The following is a 17,411-nucleotide window of genomic DNA, read 5'->3' as shown; positions in this document are numbered from 1 at the left end:
TGAACCGCCTGCCATGTCGATTTCACTTAGTCTCCGATATTTTGGTAAAAGTAGTAAGTCCACGGTATCATGGTGTTCTAAGAAAGCTTTCCGATTCACGATTGGCTCATGTTGCTGTTTGCCGTGCTGTGAAAACGCTTCAAGCGATGGACGGGAGTTGACCGATTACGTGACTGAAGACAGAGAGCCACTTCTCAATAAAGGCAGTGACTGTACTAAGAAGACGTTAACAGAGAGGGCAGACTGCAACATGAAGCAACGACTGAGGCGTCATTATCAAGATCATGTGCAGAAGTGGTCACGTGAAAAATCTCCACGATTCCCATGGAAGGCAGCCCTACACCTTTTGTTAGTAGCGTTCGTTACAACGCAAGTGAGTTGCAGTATGCGTCGTAATGGTAATTTCTGTAGATGCTGTGTTTCTTATTTTTATGTATTTACATAATTATATACATTGCATCGTAGATTTAGTAATTGTGTGTTTGTATGTATGTGTGTATTAGTCCCTCCAAGAGAACGAACAGCTTTGCCAATCACTGAGAGGTAAAATCATTTAAAATCATCAGTAAGCTGTTGGTAGTGATTTCAAAACCTCTCAAGTTTTACACCATCAATAAAACACTGCATATAGCAACTACGTAACAACTTGCAGCATTTGCTGTCCATATAGTCTTAGTTTCAGTTTTGAAGCTTTACCCCGTAAAATCCCATGCAACCATTGCAAAGACATCAAGCTTACGTCACTCTGTTAACAGTGAACATGTATTTTGGTGTTAGTTTTGATTTCCTTAATTTGGTTTTGTGTACCACATAACAACAAATTTGGTAATAAACTAACTTTGGCGAATTAGCGAATCGTTACCAAACCACCAAATTTAAAATACATCAATATTATTTCCATACCTTGTGTTCAAGCTTTTAATTGAGGTCGGTTTTAACAAGCCAAGTGTGGCTTCATGGATACTAACAAACTTAAACACATGTTACTGATAATTAGCATGGCTCCATGCATGCAGGTGGGTGTGGCTCATGACAGAAACTTCCTGCTGTAAGACTAGACTATAGCTAGAACTTGTACTCCACATAAGCTTGGATTTGTGCATACCCATTGATAAATGGACAAGGCTCCATGTATGTCTACAGACAGAAACACATGTACACGATGCTGATAAGTGTGCATGGCTCACAAAAGAAACTGGCTGCAGCAGATACACTTCCAATTGATCCTTTACACACATCAGCTTACCACATGTACAACCTCGCATGCAATCACCGATAATGGTGCAGTACCAATTTATGAGGTGAGAGCATTAAAATCTCACCAACTGATATTAGTTTTGCCAATGTTTGTTGTTAGGCTAGGGCTGCTAAACAAGGAGTTTCTGTTAGTATGTATTCATGTGTAAATGCTTAAATGATTGTTTGTCACTGCCTACTTAGTCAGAAATATTGCTCTAATATGGTCATAGCTTGATATGGTTGAGGGAGTTACAGTACCATTCAGTACCATTTAAATTGTGTTTTACACACTACAATATATGGAGTTGTGTTGGATTAATATGCTACGTAGCTAAGATCACTATTTGTACATAAAACTGTGTGTACTGTATGTATATGAAATAGCAAATGCTGATTTGGTGATTTTGGCCGAGTACGTGTAGCTACAAGGCAACATAAGCGAACAATATGTCACAAACTTCAGGCAGTTGCATAGTTCATGGAATACCAAAGGTTAATATTTAATCAAGTAATGGGGAAGGCATTTTGTCATTATGCTCAGTGTACTTCACTTAGGTGCCTAACTAGTGATCTACAAATGCAGCAATCATGGCAGTGTTAGAGAGGGTAAACATGGTTGACAATAATTTGCATTTTAAATGTATGCACTTGGCCATTATGCTACAGTAAAAATTTCATGTCTATAGGTTGTCGTTTACAAAAGTTACAGCCAATTACTGTCACAGTGCCATATCTTCATTAGGCAAGTGGTGTACTCAAAGTTGTTTACTACTGTCAGACATCTGTGCCACAAAATGATAATGGAAAAAAATATACATGTGATTTATAACCTGATCGTTGTCTACATGTAGCACATGACCACTGTTTGTATAAAGGTCATGTGCTAACTTGCTAGCAGTGTAGCAGTGGTCAATTTGTTCTTTTTAATTAGTTATGGATCAGAGCTATAGTTTAAACCAAGTTGGATAAAGCTTGAACCTGATTATCTGAGTCTAGGGCTATGTGATAATTGAAACCTATACGTATCTCAATAAATGACGACCATTTTATCTCGATAATAAATATTACAGTTTCTCAATAATGATGTGACATCTTTTTTTTGTAAACACAGTTTTTGACATAAAGTCAAGTAGTGCTTGTTAAGCCAGAATTTTTTTCACTTCCCCAACTAGTTTGACACCTTTTCACAAGTTTCCCATCTGATATACAATGGATTACAAAATTTACTATTACTTTGATATTAAGCAAATTTGTTATCTTATTTATGATTGGTGATTTAAGTATCTAGATAATCTTTTCATCTAGTCTGAGTCATTTGTGTCATGGCAGTATTGATGCCCAAATCACATACATAGTTTGCACTACTACAAAATAAATTCCTAAGGACAAGTAGTGATGTGTAACAACAACATGTTATATTTTGATATACAGGACAGGACTAGCTACTATACAGGATAGAACCATATGTAGTCATTGCACCAATCTGTTGCACAATACCGACTGTACAACAAACATTAAGCAAAATAAGTTTATCAAAAGGAGTAGGTGTGGTCCATGAAAAATGTCACCCAAAAACCAGTCTCACTTTTCCCAGATAACGATGAGGCAGTATGGGTTAGGCGAAACGAAGCCCGAACAGACCTTCAGACCGACCTGAATGCTTTCGACAAGTTGCTACAGAAATTTTTTTTTAATTATTTAATGGGATTTTCTACTGGCTGACTGACTGCCTGACAGACTGATTGACTGACTGATGCCTGCAGACAAGCATGACTCAATAACGGCTAAGCTACAGGCTTGACATTTTCACTGTTCGACATCGCTTCAGCCCGAGAGGTGCCTTTTGTCATACCGCAGTATATACAATACATTATTCATGGACTTACCAGTGTCCTCCTTTGTGTCCCATTCATTTTTGCTGACAGAGAAAAGTGTCGATTTGGCGGTATTTTTCATAGTGACTACTTTGATTGCAGAGGTGCTTTTCTAACAGTTATTGAATTGTACTGCTGTGTAACGGGTTGAACTAGCTTACAACGAAGCGTAATGGATTCTTCACTTTTCAGACGATAATTGATAGCTGGAGTATGGCACCATTTCTTTCTTTGATGCGGTATGTGTGGGTTCACCAGTCATAATAATTATTTACAAAAAAAAGTTACAAACAAATACACAAAAATTTTGGAATTTTGGTGTGACGAAACTGGACATCCCAGATGAACCACTGATTTCGACATGATCCAGATGCAACTATTTACAATATCTGTAACAACTAGCAGAAACTGGACTATACGGTGTGCATACAGAGTAACACTAGACCAGATAGCTGTTTATACAAGGTTGTCTGTGCTAATTCTTAAAATGGAAGGGGTGGAATGGAAGTATCTTAATATGATAGGCAACTAGTATAGGATGGTTGTTTATTACAAATACACAAAAAATTTGGAATTTCCAACTAGAGTAGGGACCACAGCACATTAATAAAAAGTACTGAAACAAGCTGGAGTAGTGCACGATATTAAATCACAGTAAAACAATAAGAAGTGTTATATCCCTACTGTGCTCAAGATATCATAATGGAAATGCACATTAGGGATATGACACTTCTTATTGTTTTACTGTGATTTAATATCGTGCACTACTCCAGCTTGTTTCAGTACTTTTTATTAATGTGCTGTGGTCCCTACTCTAGTTGTCTGTACACATACATGTACAGTAGTACCACCTACATGTAGTGATTAACCTAGTCAGTCTGTGATCTACTTGTTATCTGTATCGTATACATGCAGAAATGTAAATGTTGTACAAATCCTTTAATATGATTTTCATGTACAGGTATCTATATTTGCCAGTCACAAGTACAAGTTGACAAGTTTTCTAGTACAGAACACCAAGTCATTTCATAATTATTTTATCAGGAAGGAATGTGGTACATCTATCAACAAGTTGTACTCACTAGATGATGTGTACAAGCAACTTGAACACACTGTGAACTCTGTAAGTTGTTGTATAGTATAATGCTTGTATAGGGTACTACTGTGTGTACGTGCAGTGCACGTATGTACTAGGGTATAGTGGTTGTGCTATCTTTTGGTGTGGAGTGAATGCCAACTGTTTTCTGTGTCTTGTTGCTTTAGTAAATACATTTTAGGCCTATTGATATTGCAGCATTGTTTATTCAGTATAGCTTTGATGTACTGTGTTATTCAAGAGCAACTTACATTGACATTTCACTGTACAGTGTACTATGTTCAAAGTCAGAATATTCACTGACTAACAGAATTGCATTTTATTTTTAAGGGTTGTTAGAATTGATGCTGGTACACAACATAGAGTGAACCCTCATAAAGTTGGTAACGAGAGTTTCTGAATAATTTAGCAACTACAAAATACATGACTCCACATGCACAATCTAGCATTTTGTTTTGATAACTGATTTTGGACCCAACATGACTCTTTTCGGTCCAGGGCTTATTTACGTCACGCACACCAGACTACTAAGTATTCTCTGGTAATGCTTAATTTTGCTACAGCTGCCAATGTTTCTGTTGTTCTCAGCCATTTCAATGCATCAATTGAGGCTTCCTGGATCACGTGACATACAAAACCACAAGTTATCATGGTACCTGGATTGTATATATGACTTTCCACTGCAAAATCTCTATAAGGAAATGTAGCACAGCTATAAAGTTGGTACACACATTGTTGAACTTCTCATATACAAAAAAGAGAAATTTTTAAAAACATGACTACAGTTCCCCTTCAATACAGTATAATGGTATACATGTAATATTTGTAGCATGGGCATGAAGGCTTTGCCTGATATGTATGCCCGACTGCCCGAGGGCAGTTGGGCATACATATCAGGCAAAGCCCGAATGCCCCGTGTTACAGCTAATATGTAACACTTGTTAGGTTGATAGCCTGTACAGGGCGACCAATCACCCAAGCCAATACGAGTGCAGCCTCTGGATGTATTATATATGCATACCTAAAATTTTCAATTATGGGTCAGCAGCTAGTACGTTCGGTTATGATAAACAGACATGTCCTAGAGATATCACGGAGAATTTCCATTACGCGAGTTTAATGTTCTAATCAGTACTATTGAATCGTTTATGGAAAACTACGCAGCTCACTAAACGCTTAGACAGGTAAGCTTACTTGTAGAGTGGTTACTCCGTGCAGAGTGGTAGCTTCGTGATGGAGGCATATCCGTATTCGAAAACGTGTGGAAACGATCGATGAATAAGCTATAGCACTAGTTTTCACCTTAGGTCAACGTTTTTCAACTCATAGGATGGCGAGGATAACAAAATGCTTTCTGTCTGAGTGGTTTTTATAGCGAAATCCAAGTCATGCATCCTAATCACGTGAGTGTTGATCGATCCCCACAATTGATTTCAGCATCAATGTCTATATAATCACTGCCCAGTTGTAGCCCGGCTACATTTCATATGTAGCCCGGCTAGCTGGGCTACATACGAAATGTAGCCTGGGCGGCTCCTTTGATCTGACTGAGGTGTGAAAGTGTTACATGCAGGTATGTACAGTACATGTAGATATGACCATACAATTAACAGGTTGATTTTACAATTATGTATGGTACAGCTCAAATGTAATGTTGTCTCGTGTGAGTGCAAGCAATTATAAGACGAACTAATCAAAGGGCATGGCACCGGACTTGCTTGCGAGTATTCATCCCAAACAAAACAGGATGAATATTCGCAAGCGAAATGGGTACCACGCCCTTTAATTAGCTTGTTTTTAATTGTCACAAGACGGCATTACGTTTGAGCAGTACTATATGTGTACTTATTATGTGTGTGTGTGTGTGTGTGTGTGTGTGTGTGTGTGTGTGTGTGTGTGTGTGTGTGTGTGTGTGTGTGTGTGTGTTGTATTTGTTGTTTTAAAGGTTCTTTCTCTTGTGTGTGTGTGTGTACATTTATATAACTTTACTATTACAGTATTATAACATGTCCCAACAATCAGTGAGTGAGTTTAACATCTTGGAGGGTAATGTTACTGTGAAGAATGCTACTAAACTGACAATGATCATCGACTATGATGTTGGTGAATGTGGTGATGATGAGGTGGACACTATTCCATGTATGGAAATACGTTAATGTGTGTGTGATACACTGTACATGAATAAATGTGGTACACGCACACGCACACACGCAACACACACACACATACAGTATAACACTCACACAACCCACATCTACACAAGTTGGACTAATACTAAACAACACTTTTACATATTGAAAAGCCAATACTTTTATTTTACCTGCAATGTTAACTAATGTTAATGTGTGACCTACTGGCTAGTTTGCATAATTCTCTCTGTGAAATAAGATCACATGTATTGAAATACATTGTGTAAAATATTGCATGCTGCAAAAGTAGTTTTACTCTCATTTTGATTGGACTTGTGACCTACAGTATGATTGATTAAAATAATCAGTGTAAAAATTGATTGTTTTGCTCTTCCTGCTGTCTATTGTAACTTCAGGAGTGTTCACCAGATAAGGGCTACATATAAGGCTGGAACTTCAACAGCCTATTAGTTTTTCCCTCTAGACAAAAAAGATTCATAAATATCATTCGGAAAAAAAATTTTGTTCACTTTTTGCTCAGCAAGTCACATTTTATAGTTGTAACATGGGAACAAATGGTCTGCCTGATATGTATGTCTACCCGAAGCCTCAGGGCCCCATTCCCGAGGGCTGAGAATAGATTCTAGACCACAAGTGCACATGGTGCAACTATTACATGACACTTTAAGGTACTTTATTATTACTTTTAACTTTAAGTTTTAATTTTTAACTTTAAAGCCTTTGATGTGGGAGAGTGTTTGTCCAGAGCCTTTGAAGGTCTCATGCATACATGTGTATATAATATACTGTAACTCCATGTTCATTGTACCATATGACCAAGTTACATAACACTGTAGCTATGTAAGTGTAAAGGTGGCTTGTGGTATATAATTTATAGTTGTAACATGGGCACGAGTGATTTTCCAGAAATGTATGCCCAAAGTCCAAGGGCGCAGCCTGAGGACTGTGGGCAAACATTTCTGGCAAATCTCGAGTGCCCATGTTACAGCTAATATGTAACATTTCCGTTAAGGTTGATAGCCTTAATGCCAATACGAGTGGAATCACTGGATTCGTTATATATGTATGCCTGAAAGATTCAATTATGGTTAGGAAGCAAGTAACATTGCAGCTGCAATTGTTATAATAAACGGACGAGTCCTACGGATATTACGGAAAGTCGAGTAGGGAAAATTTCGGGAAAGTTACAAGTGTTTTAATGCTTTCGTGTTGTTTAAAGACTAATCACAACGTATACTAAATACCTAAAGGGGTAAGCTTCGTTATAGAGTGGTTAACTCGTGTCGTCCGTAATGTGGGCGTGTCCACATTCAAATACTTGCTGAAATGCTTGGGAATGCACTGTAAGACTAGTTCTCACCTTTAAGTAACATTTTCCAACTTGTAGAATGGCAAGGATACCAAAACACCTTCATTTGACTGCTGCTTCTGACAGCACTTCAATTTGTGGTAATCATCACGTGAGCATTGATTTATTCCCACAATTGATTTCGGTGTGAGCTCGTATAGAACAAACAGGGGTGGTACCACTACCTCATCCACATCAAGGCCATACTTGCTTTGATGAAATTGGCTTGCTCTTTTAGAAGTGCAACCACTTTCCCGGGATACATTCAATGTACACCAGTGTACATTTATATGTCTCCCTGTGTTGAGGTATACATGGCAAATGTATCCTCTGGAATTCCTTTGATCTGAGGTGTGAAAGTGTTACATATAAAAAATAGTGACCTACATATGTACATATGTACGTATGTGTTATAGTAGCTATATCAGCAACTGAATATGGCTTCACAACTTCATTAAAGGCCTTTTAACACTCAATGCGTTTTGAATGTGGATCCAGACTGAGAGTGGATCAAATGTGCATCAATCTTTGAGCATATCATGAACAGTGCTTAGGGTTATTATCCTGAATAAATCAGTGTGTACTAAGTAAGAGCAGGAAATCTTTCATGAGGTCGGTGATTATACTACCTTCTTCATATTCCTTGGAGTCAGAAAAACATTCGCAGTGAGAAATGTTGTTAGTACATTTACAAAACATTGGGTGCCAAGTAGCTGGTCAGTTGTTATGAGGAAACCTGTGCCGGATACAATGATTACAAAAGGGTACGCTATTCCTTCGACACTCACTCATGATCACTGTATCGCTTCCACAAGCCAAGTATAACACTAGGTATGCTGTCGCTTTAGTCTTATTGCAACAGTCATGCATTGCGCGAGATATCTGGAGACTGTATGGTGCCCCCTTGCTAATTGAACTAATGCGCATTAAGTCCGGCCAATTCCCCCCTCGAAGTGGAATGACATGAAGCAGGATTGAATATGCATTGCGATCAATCCAGTTCAGGTGTGAAATGGTCTGATCCGGCTTCGATGTGCAATCAACTGTAGTGTGAAAAGGCCTTAAGTATGAGCCAACAGCTTGAGGTGTACTGTATGTGCATACATACCACTTTGTAATAAAATTAACTAGATCATGTGTACACACTACATACACCTGTACATGTACGTATACACATACACAGCTAATCCAGCCATCTGTGTGGTTAGAAGATACGGTGATCAGAGATACGCCTGTACTATACATTTGTTCATGGTCCAATTTGCATTAATATACTTAAATATTTAAACACACTTACTCTGTAGACTCTTGACAATCAGGACACTTCTCTAATATGGTCAGTCTCAAATACAGCTAGTACATTGTCAAGAATAAAAGAGTTTAGCTGTAGTTTTGGCTTAAGTATGACTCAAGAGACACTATCCCTCTGTTCTGTACTATGCATCCATATTAACTGGAATGCTGTTTTGACTTAGGATGCACAATTGCCACCCATACATATGAAGTTAGTGGGATATATGTACATGTACTTGTGTATAGAGGATTTAATACTTATTGTAATTTCACACAGAATGTGCGAAATGTTTTATCATGTGGGGTACTCAAATGGAACACTACATTTGGCTGTTCATTGAGTGAAAATGTACCCACCACCCCAGAAAACTTTCCTATGAAATCACAACTGCGCACTATGTATTTCATACAATACTGCCTGTATAGTATTGTATGGTTGATAAGATATATAGTATACTGTATATCATCTACTGTATATCATCAGGACATTTGACCTGCAGGTAAATACAAGAATCTCACATCTTACATAGAAGTGTTCCCCTACAACCCTAACACTAGTAGTGCTGACATGAGACAAGAAGATGAACCATGTTGTAATGAGGACTCCACCAGTGGTAGTTGTTCCATTGAATATTGTAACTGTAGTGTGAAGAGTCAGGTAGACTGCTACATACATGGAGACAACTTGAACAAGTACGTAAATGTTACAAAATATGTAAAGCCTTACTCATCTTTCATGCTCACCCCTGATATATTAACAAGGTTTATATTTAGTGCATCCTGTTACTGTGGACACCTGAACGAGGGAAGCTGCTTAATGTGGACACTTTTTAATGGTCACAAAGTATACTGTGGCACGTAAACTGACTTGGACAACTAGATAATCAAGACACTGGGTTGGTCCCAGGTGTCCATATTACACAGGTTCATATGTTATGTAGACTGTAGACTTGCAAAGAAAGTCATGTGTACAATACCTATGTACGTACATACATACAGTCATATTGGGACCATATTTAATAGTTGTAACTTGGACACAAGTGGTCTGACTGATACATACATCCACCCGATGGCTAAGAGTGGACATATCAGGTAGACCACTCATGCCTGTGTTAAAACCATTATGTAACACTTCCGTGTTACAGTAATCATGTAACGCTTCTGTTGCAGGCTAATAGCCCATGCTGGGTGATAATCACCCATGCAATATGAGTGTAACCCCTGGATTTTTTTATATACATGCCTGAAAGATTCAAACGTGGTTAGTTTGCAGGTGACGTTGCATTTGCGTTTGTTATAATAAACGAATGATATCACAAAAAAATTGAGTTGGGCAAATTTATAAGTGTTTTAATGCTATGGAGACTGATTACAATGTACATGCATACTAAAAGCCTAAAAGGGTAAGTTTCATTATACTTAGCTGGTTAACTCATGTTAACTGTAATGTGGGTGTGTTCTGTATTTGACCAAAACATACTAAAACGCTTGTGAATGTGCTGCATATAAGACTAGTTCTTACCTTTAACTAATGTTTCTCAACTTATAAGGACATTGAAACACCTCCATCTGAGTGCTTCTTGTGGCAAGACTCCAATTCATGATAATAGCCACATGAACATTGATTTATTCCCATAATGTATGGATTTTCAGTCTGCAACAAACACAGCGGTACCGCTACATACCTCATGAGTTAGCATTGTACAGATAACGCCCTAACCACAGGTAATATGTGATATGTACAATGGTGGATTCTTTTGATCAGCCCACACAAAGTGTTACATATAATCCTTACCTCTGTAGTACATCAGCAGAAAAACCCGATTAATATGGCTTCGTTTTGGTCCAAAAATCATATGACTTTTGAGGTCATGAAATACACATGCATTAGTGGTATTGGGACCTCCCCCTGAAGTTGCTACCATATTGAGGTGGCATTTTAAGAGATGGACTATAGAAGTGATTGCACTGTAATATAATTTGCGTGTTCTTTATAAAACATAGCATGTGTTTTAACTTTAACCATGAGACTCACACACCGGTATAAGCAGAAAATTTGACAGGGAATTATTGTAAATATGGTATTTGATGAAATTTCACTGAATTGTCAAATTTAAATATCCAGCTTGCTAAAGCGATTGAAAACACAAAAAAATCCAAGGGAAGACCAGTGAACCTACTCTGTTTATACTGATAGCCAATTAACATTGAAAGATCCGTAGCTACGTAGTTACTGAACATGGTCCCCACAGCTGCAGCATGGTATTTCTCTGAAACCTCTCAGATTTTTGGTTGTACAGCCAGAGGCATCTGCAAGGCCCGCTACCGTTGTACTCATGCTAACCTCAGCAGCTACAGTACTTGAAGTTTTCCCTTGAGTTGTCATGACTATAGCTTGGGCAATCACTGAAATTCTCGTGATGCGTACGTGGTTAGTGCTGGCCCATCAAATTTAGATTCGTATAATAAACATGTTGTTCAATTCTCCCAAATATTTCACCTGTCAAATTTTCTGCTTTTATGGTACCATAAGTATATACATGGCATTATACATGGGCGTCTGTATTTAGCGGATCACGGATCGGCGGATCACGTGATATGCATGCTCAACTCGATTTTGAGCACTGGGAAATATTTATACCCTAGTGTAACATACAGCATACTGTAGAATTTATGTTTTATCAACAGGTAGGAAGCCTGAAGAGATACTATGTAACTATAATAATTAGAGCGCACGCGTATTAAAAATTTAACACACGTACAGAGTAAGATTATTTTAATTCACCTTAAAACTGAATCACTGATGTATTCTTTACACCAACACAATATTCAATAGACTAGCTCTGTATTGCAAAAACAAACGACAAAGGATACACGCCAACATATTAGAAGCCTATTCACACGTGAGTGCGCTAGCGTATCCTTTGTCGTTTGTTTTGCAATACAGAACTAGTCTATTGAATATTGTGTTGGTGTAAAGAATACATCAGTGATTCAGTTTTAAGGTGAATTAAATTAATCTTACTCTGTACGTGTGTTAAATTTTTAATACGCGCGTGCTCTAATTATTATAGTTATATAGTATCTCTTCAGGCTTCCTACCTGTTGATAAAATATAAATTCTACAGTATGCTGTATGTTACACTAGGGTATAAATATTTCCCAGTGCTCAAAATCGAGTTGAGCATGCATATCACGTGATCCGCCGATCCGTGATCCGCTAAATACAGACGCCCATTATACATTGTACTCCAGTAACTAGGAAAATCTGTTCAGTTAAAGAATTATACAAGTTTGTGCACTTCATTAGAACAATATTTGTTTATATAGTAAAGAGCTAATGTATGCATGTTAATAGAATACAAGTGCAAACGCCCATGTCAGGTGCGGTTCTAGAGGGAGGAGGGTTGTCACTGGGAAACCAGTCAGCCAAAAGATTAATATACTCTAATAGAACAGTCGGAATAAACAGAAACCTACGACTAAAGAGATTACTTATTGTACAATCGAAGTGTTCAAACCTCATAAATAACTTTCATGACCATGAAATTACCTAAAAATGCTTCTCAAGCACCTCCAAGCAATTTTTATAATTAAGTGTCTCTAATTATTCAGCAATTTCCTATTAACTTAGAGACTTACTGTTAAAGCTTCTCATGGCTATAACTGCATAGTAAAGCAGCTGCGGAATTGGAAGTTATGCAGTCAGCCAATTTTCTAGAACCACCCCTGACCCATATAAGTACATATGTTTATTTGATGTGATGTTCGTTTAACAGAATTGATTCCATAAAGTTCCATTTCTATTTTGGTGCAACCTACAAAAAAGGTGTCATTGAAGTCTACAATCCAGTTCATGTGACATTCCACATTGTGATCAGTTTGAAGAATGAGCTGTACAACAACATGGCGATAGATATGGACATTGTGTCCACCTTCACGAGGATTTCCAGTGACTCATGGACCAGGAAAACAACTACTATCATTGATGCTGTAGTACTAGTCCTTCTTTTCATGTCTTCATGGACATTTGTGTTGTCAATAATTAAGACCGGTAGACTGGCTAAGGTACATACATATCGGTAGGTGTAATGTTTTGTGTGTGTGGTGAGAGTGGGGAGTTCTGTTGATTAGCACGCTCAAGTAGTGACCTATTGGCTGGTTGATAGTAATCACAAGGGTGGATGATGAGGCCAGTAATCCTAATGTGCAGTGGTCTACCTTTGTGGTTGTCTATCCCTTCTTTTGCATGACTCATTTCAAGGAAAAAAGTGTGTGTGTGTGTGTGTGTAGTGCATTATATAAATGCATGTTTACACAGGCTATCAAGTTACATTTCCTGGCATACCATAAAAAGCATCTACGATGGCAAGAAATCAGTACACTTTTCAACTTCTGGTACATGTTAATGTTGTTTACTAACCTTCTGATATTTCTTGCAACATTGATTAAGATACATCATGACTACTACAATAAAGTAAGGAAACAGTCTCATGTACACATACTACATATATTAGTGATATTTGCAGAGTCCTATAAACATTGAAGTACTAGAGTCCATCAGCATTTTGTTTGGAATTGGAAATATCTTATTGTGGTGTGGATTGTTTGGTATCTTGAAGTACTTTGAGTCATTAAATGTTAGTGTAATATACTACAACTTAATGTGTACTATGTATTATTTAATAATGTATGTGTGGGTTGTGTCTTACTGTCTAGCCTCACCAGCCTTCCTTAGTACAGTGCACCTTTCTATGTTTGACACCAACAGTATGGCCCCAGCAGTGAGGTGGTGTTATTATTGACCTACAGTAGTTATATAAACCTCAGTTATCCAAATTCCATGCAGTTACATATTATGCTGTTACCTGAATACCAAAAAATGATCATTCTGTTACATTATAGTGAGTGTTAATTCTATTAGAGTGGTTGAAATTGTGTATGTTTTGTGAATGTGTTAAATACATATTGTTTTGAGGCACAACTTCAGAGGTATGTTATATGAACAACAGATGGTCCTCACGGATTGAGATTCAACACTGTATGTACGTACTTTACGTATATTTGGGATATAGTCAGTACTATGAGGTTTTAAAGGAGCTAGTTTCACTGTATAGTGAATAGTTGCTAGTACATATCATATACTTTTGTCTGATAAGTTGCTTCTTTATTCTCAACTTTTGAGGTTTACTCACAAGGTAGCTTTGCATAATAACCAGTTCCCCATGTGTATATATATGTGTACATCTTCCATGCATCAAACATTGTTCTGCATGCATTTGATATTGTGTTGTTGTATGTACTATAGGTTCTGCTGACAACAGTGAGACTGGCACTTCCCAGTATTGCACGATTTGCTATTTACATTGCCATCCTGTTTACAGCATTCTCCATTACTGGGTGGTTGGTTCTTGGATCATATCATTCTAAGGTACTGTATGTGGATTGAAAATTACTACAGTGTTATATGTAATAGTTGTATCATGTCCCCGAGTGATTTTCCTGATATGTACACCCAAGCTCGAGCCACTGCATCGTTTTACAGATTGTTTATAACATTTACTAAACATCTATAGGGGTATGCTTCGCTGTAGTGTTTATCTCGTGTTACTCGAAAGTGGGTGTGTCCGTATTGAAAAATGCGGCTAACCGCTTGTGAATGTATGCTATAGCACTAGTTCTCACCTTAAACCAATGTTTATCAACTTATAGGATAGCAAGGGTGACAAATCGCTTCCATCTGAGTGCTGTAGGATGCAAAATTAGATGAATGGTTTTCATCATGTGACCAATAAAAAATTCCCACAATCAATTTCGGCTTGAGTTTTTATATAAAGAAATTGGTGGTACTGTTCCCATATCAATACCATGGTACATTTAAATATACCATATGGTTTAACTTAAATGTACCATGGCCAGTCAGAGTTTATGAGATATGTACCCTAAACTTTGCCTTTAAAATTAGGTGGTTCATGGTGCATGTTTAAATGCATCACATACTGTAGGTTTAACCTAAACATATGCAAATAAAAAATGACTGTTCAATTAGAGTATGAACATTTCTTTTACATGTGTGTATGTATGCGATGTTGTTGATGTGATCATTTTTGTCTTGGTTCTCAGTTTGGTGGACCTACAGAAACAGCAGTCAGCCTTTTCTGTATCCTCAATGGAGATGACTTGTACAAAACTTTCACTGGACTAGAAGTGCCATCAAACTCAATCCAACTATTCAGCAAACTATACCTGAGTGCCTTCATGTTCCTATTCATTTATATTGTGCTGAGTTTGTTCATTGGCATATTCAACCATGCCTATGAGTCACTATCAGTGAGTGTTTGTGCTTTGGTGTGTACATGTTGTGTGTGTTCCTGCATGTTTATGTATGTGAGTGCATGTGTGGTGTGTGTATGCAGTAATGGTTACTGTGTGCAAGCATACGTATGTACGGTGGTATTATCTGTATGCATGTCTCTGTTCCTGCAGTCAAACTGGAGACAACGTTCACGAGGATTTCTTCGTGATTGGGCAGAAGGAGAGCCAGATGATGACCCAACTAAGAACTATCCATTCCCAATCCCACGTGTTCGCAAACCTGCCCCAGTTACAACGGTACTTGATCCAGTGTGTATTAACAACAGTGGTGATTCCAGTCTAATGTCATCCGTTAAGATAGAGAACCCTGTTGAGAATAACTTACATGTTCCTATTGTACACATCACTGAATCAACCAGTGAGCCTGTAAACAATAGCCCTGTTACTGGTGGACATGGCCTTGCCCGATTCCCTAGTGACTCTAACTTACTAGCTCAGCCTCAGGCACATGAAGGTCGTTTCCAACGTTCTTTGAGTTTTGTATCCTCACATGAGAGACACCAAGGACACCATCATAATGTTGCTTACACTAGTAGTGGTACACATTTAATGGTATGCCAACCACATATGGGAGTTAAGGCTCAAGTGGCAGAACCTCCAAGTGCTACCAGTAAGGAAGTGGCTACAGCAAGATCAAAACTTTGGGCCAGTAATCCTCACTTAAACCTGTAAGTTGCTCTGTAATGTACTATGTAATTGGCAACCAAATTTTTTTGTTGCTGTTTTTTTTTTTGTAAAAATATGCTATGTATATTTACTTGGTTAAATGCTGCACCTCAAAAGTGGCCACCACATTTACATAGTGGCCATAACACATAGTTAAATAATGCAATAAACATTTCCATTGCATATAAGCATCACAACTATGTACATACATAAGAGAGTCACCTACTAGTCAAGTGAGTAGCATACCATACATACTAGGAATAATATGCATTACACATACGGCGCTGGGAACTAGTTACATGACTGTAACAATGTTTGGAAGCAGAAATAGACACTCCTGCAGTATTGTGGTGACAGTGAGCAAGAGAGCAAAAGTTGTTACATACATGAATGTATTAGTAATTCATATTTCTAAATTAACAGCATTAGCAGATCTGAGGTGGAGCAAAGAATTTTTTGCCCAATACCTTCTTTTGCCTCCTTAGATTTAGGACAATATTCACACCAATACAGTAGCAGAGCTTACATATATGTACAAACTTTGCACTAAGAAGTGTAACACAAACAAGTTTGAATTTTGTGTAAACACCTTTAATAGAGCAGTCACATGCACTCTGTGTTAACATAACCACAAAGCATGTGTAAATATGTGATTGCAATAACTGTTATTGCAAGACAGGATGTTGATGGTCACTTTGGTACCACCCTAAACCTCTTGTTGAGTACAGATTATGTCTGCCAATATACAAACAAACCAATTAACTGATTATAGCCAATTGTTGGTAGGTAATTAACCAGTGACAAAAATTTTGTAAGTGTACAGTACTATTACCAAGTAAATAGGGATGTTGGTTGTTTATTCAAACACAATTACAGTTACTACCAATATTTACCAATTGTTTTTATAGAGATTTGGATGAAACTGATGCTTAAAGCACTCCTCTTTGAGCTTCTGTTTGCAATAATGATGATACACCAAATACGAAACATTTAATACTTGCATACATGTACGTATGTGGTATAAAATGGTGCATTTATTTGTTTATTGTTTAAGCACATTGATGATTCAAAGTGTTGTATATTGCATTGTACTGTAGAGTAGAGCTGGTCACATATTTCCAAGCACAGCCACCTGCAGGTGAGATAGAAGAAAATGTACCATGAAGCCACCTAACTTCAAGGGAAAATTTCAGGGTACATATCTAAACCTTGGCTGGCCATGGTGCATTTAAGTTAAACCATGGCTGGCTGTGGTACATTTTACATGTGAGAGCAATACCGCCAAATTCTTTATATAAAAACTCAAGCCGAAATCGATTGTGGTTATTTATTATTGGTCATGTGATGAAAAACCATGCTTTTGATTTTGG

General features: G+C 37.6%; 1 protein-coding gene across 1 annotated transcript; it reads left to right on the top strand.

The window, feature by feature from the left end:
• The first annotated feature begins 13 nt into the window (after positions 1-13).
• On the top strand, positions 14-17,120 carry LOC136253331 (mucolipin-3-like). Its single transcript, XM_066045980.1, has 11 exons — positions 14-373; positions 4,075-4,236; positions 6,207-6,348; positions 9,501-9,693; positions 12,780-13,068; positions 13,322-13,477; positions 13,530-13,640; positions 14,309-14,431; positions 15,124-15,330; positions 15,487-16,043; positions 16,950-17,120. Exons 1-11 carry the CDS (start codon positions 14-16, stop codon positions 16,972-16,974), a joined length of 2,325 nt encoding a protein of 774 aa, XP_065902052.1. The 3' UTR covers positions 16,975-17,120.
• Positions 17,121-17,411: the final 291 nt, after the last annotated feature.

The sequence above is a fragment of the Dysidea avara genome, chromosome 4 (genome assembly GCF_963678975.1).
Source record: "Dysidea avara chromosome 4, odDysAvar1.4, whole genome shotgun sequence".
Taxonomy (NCBI): Eukaryota; Metazoa; Porifera; class Demospongiae; order Dictyoceratida; family Dysideidae; genus Dysidea; species Dysidea avara.
The sequence above is the reverse complement of the archived record's forward strand: the minus strand, read 5'-3'. Positions and strand labels throughout refer to the sequence as shown.